Source organism: Tribolium madens, unplaced genomic scaffold (genome assembly GCF_015345945.1).
Source record: "Tribolium madens isolate multiple individuals breed KSU strain unplaced genomic scaffold, Tmad_KSU_1.1 Scaffold_71;HRSCAF=194;Tcas5.2_LG6, whole genome shotgun sequence".
NCBI lineage: Eukaryota > Metazoa > Arthropoda > Insecta > Coleoptera > Tenebrionidae > Tribolium > Tribolium madens.
The window spans coordinates 8,668,957-8,671,052 of NW_025401041.1; the positions used below are offsets into that span (position 1 = coordinate 8,668,957).

The 2,096-nt window shown below is 30.5% G+C and overlaps 1 protein-coding gene across 1 annotated transcript in view; it reads right to left on the reverse strand.

Annotated features, from left to right (window-relative positions):
• The window catches only part of LOC123008873 (brain-specific homeobox protein homolog), a 7,270-nt gene extending 5,921 nt beyond the window's left edge, over positions 1–1,349 (reverse strand). Inside the window, exon 1 of the mRNA XM_044404903.1 lies at positions 1,042–1,349. Within this exon, the coding sequence (XP_044260838.1) occupies positions 1,042–1,336 (295 nt within the window). The 5' untranslated portion in view covers positions 1,337–1,349. The remainder of the gene's footprint in view (positions 1–1,041) is intronic.
• Positions 1,350–2,096: the final 747 nt, after the last annotated feature.

Below are 2,096 nucleotides of genomic sequence, written 5' to 3' on the forward strand. Positions count from 1 at the left end.
CTTTTTAGAAAAACAATAAAAATTTGTAATTTTTTTTTATTTGTAAATTTTACAATAAAATAGTATTAAACAACATATCTTTCATTGGTTATTTTGACCACGTATAATAAATAAAAAGGTTATTTTCTTGGGAGTTTCACTGTTCACAGCAATTCAAAATAGACATTAAGTAAGTATGAAACAAAACTGTTTACAGCAATTTGGAACAGATATTAAGCATTATTTTGTCACTTAAAAAGATAAATCATTTTTTAGGAGTTTATTGTAGAAAAACTCAAATTTGGCATAAATGAAAAAAATATCTTTTGTTTAAAAAAAAAACAATTAAACTTTGCAATTTTACAAAAAATATCTTTTATTGTTTATTTTGTTCACGTATAATAAATAAAAAGATTATCTTCTTGTGAGTTTGACTGTTCACAGCAATTTGGAACAAATATTAAGTATTTTTATTACCTTTTAAAAAAAATTGAAAAATTTTTACTTGTAATAAGATTGATTTTGTTCGTTCACATCAACTCGGAACAGATTTTAGTATAATTTAAAAATTTAAATATCAATTTTTTGCAATGTTTACGTATTTGTTAACAACAAAAAGTCCTATAATAATTTAAAAATTTATTTTTTGTGTATGGTCTCAAAAATAGCTACTTTACGGATTCATTTAACATACAAGATACAATTTGTCAGAAAAACTGTCAATTTGGCATAAATAAAAAAACATTTTTTGTTTAAAAAACAAACAATTGAACTTTGTAATTTCACAAAAAATTCTTCTTTTATTGTTTATTTTGATAATAAATAAATATATAATAAATAAAAAGAATATCTTCTTGTAAGTTTGACTGTTCACAACAATTTGGAACCAATATTAATATTATTATTATGTTAAATTTCTACTTGTTAAAAGATTGATTTTGTTCGTTCACATCAATTGTATACGGTCCAAAAAATAGCTACTTTACGGACTCATTTAAGATACAATGACCTTGAGTGTCCATAGCAATTCGGAACAGAAACTAAGTGTAAAAAATCGTTTACCTTGCGTTAAAAAATAGGGATCCGTCATGGTCTTATACGGCGTGCCTAGATAGGCCCCCAGCGCCCCCATGACCTGAATATATCCATTTTCAGGCCCTTGGAACCCTTGCACTGCACATCCACTATTTTGCACCGGCTGAAAGTACCCGTACGCACTTTTTTCCTGTCTTTTCGGCTGCTGAAACACCTTCTCCTCCTCCACAGCCTCCTTTTGCCTATAGAGGATATCCTCAATCAGGAAGGATGTCCTGTTGTGTTGATGTTGTGACTCAAACTCTTTCTTATTACTATTCATGATGTTGTTGAAAATCGCTTCATCCGAGACAAACGACAAACGATCACAATCTGCTCTTTGGCTCCGGGGATGGTTATTACCGGAGAAGCGCCCGCCTACCCTTAATGCCCGGAAATCAGTTTCGAGCCGAAACCACCCTTATATCTACACCGGGGATAATACCCAGGGTGATGAGATTGATTGGAGCTAATTGTGTTCCGCTCTAAGTTAATTACGGAGCTATTGCTATTGTAGCGGGCGAGAGGGGCGAAGGGGTTTCACGCAAATTACCTTTACTACGTCTTTACACTATTTCCACGATTCCAAAAATTACATTTTATATTTGTTACTATGGTAATTAACAAAAATTTTCCCAATTGACACTAATTAGTAATTGCCATAGAAATTATGGCATTACTTGTAAGTTTACTATGGAAACGCTACTTTTTACTGAGAAAATGTGAAATATAACATTAGCTTTGTCAGTGACTGTACCATAAGTGGTAAGTTTTCTTAAGAAACAAGAGAAAAATCTTTTTTTTGTTTGTATTTCGATACAAATTGCTCGAAACACTAGTCAAAAACACTGTTTTTTTGTCATTTTAGTTGAAAATTGCCAAAATTTTCTAAAAACACCTCAACTTGTTTTATTTTCAAGAAGTGGGAAAAAGATTAATCCTCGGCTTTGCCTCGGCAAAAATTACAATCTCGTGAAAAATTACTAAAATTTTAAGAAAATTAATGTTGTATGACTGAAATATTACATTAGTTTTGTCGACGA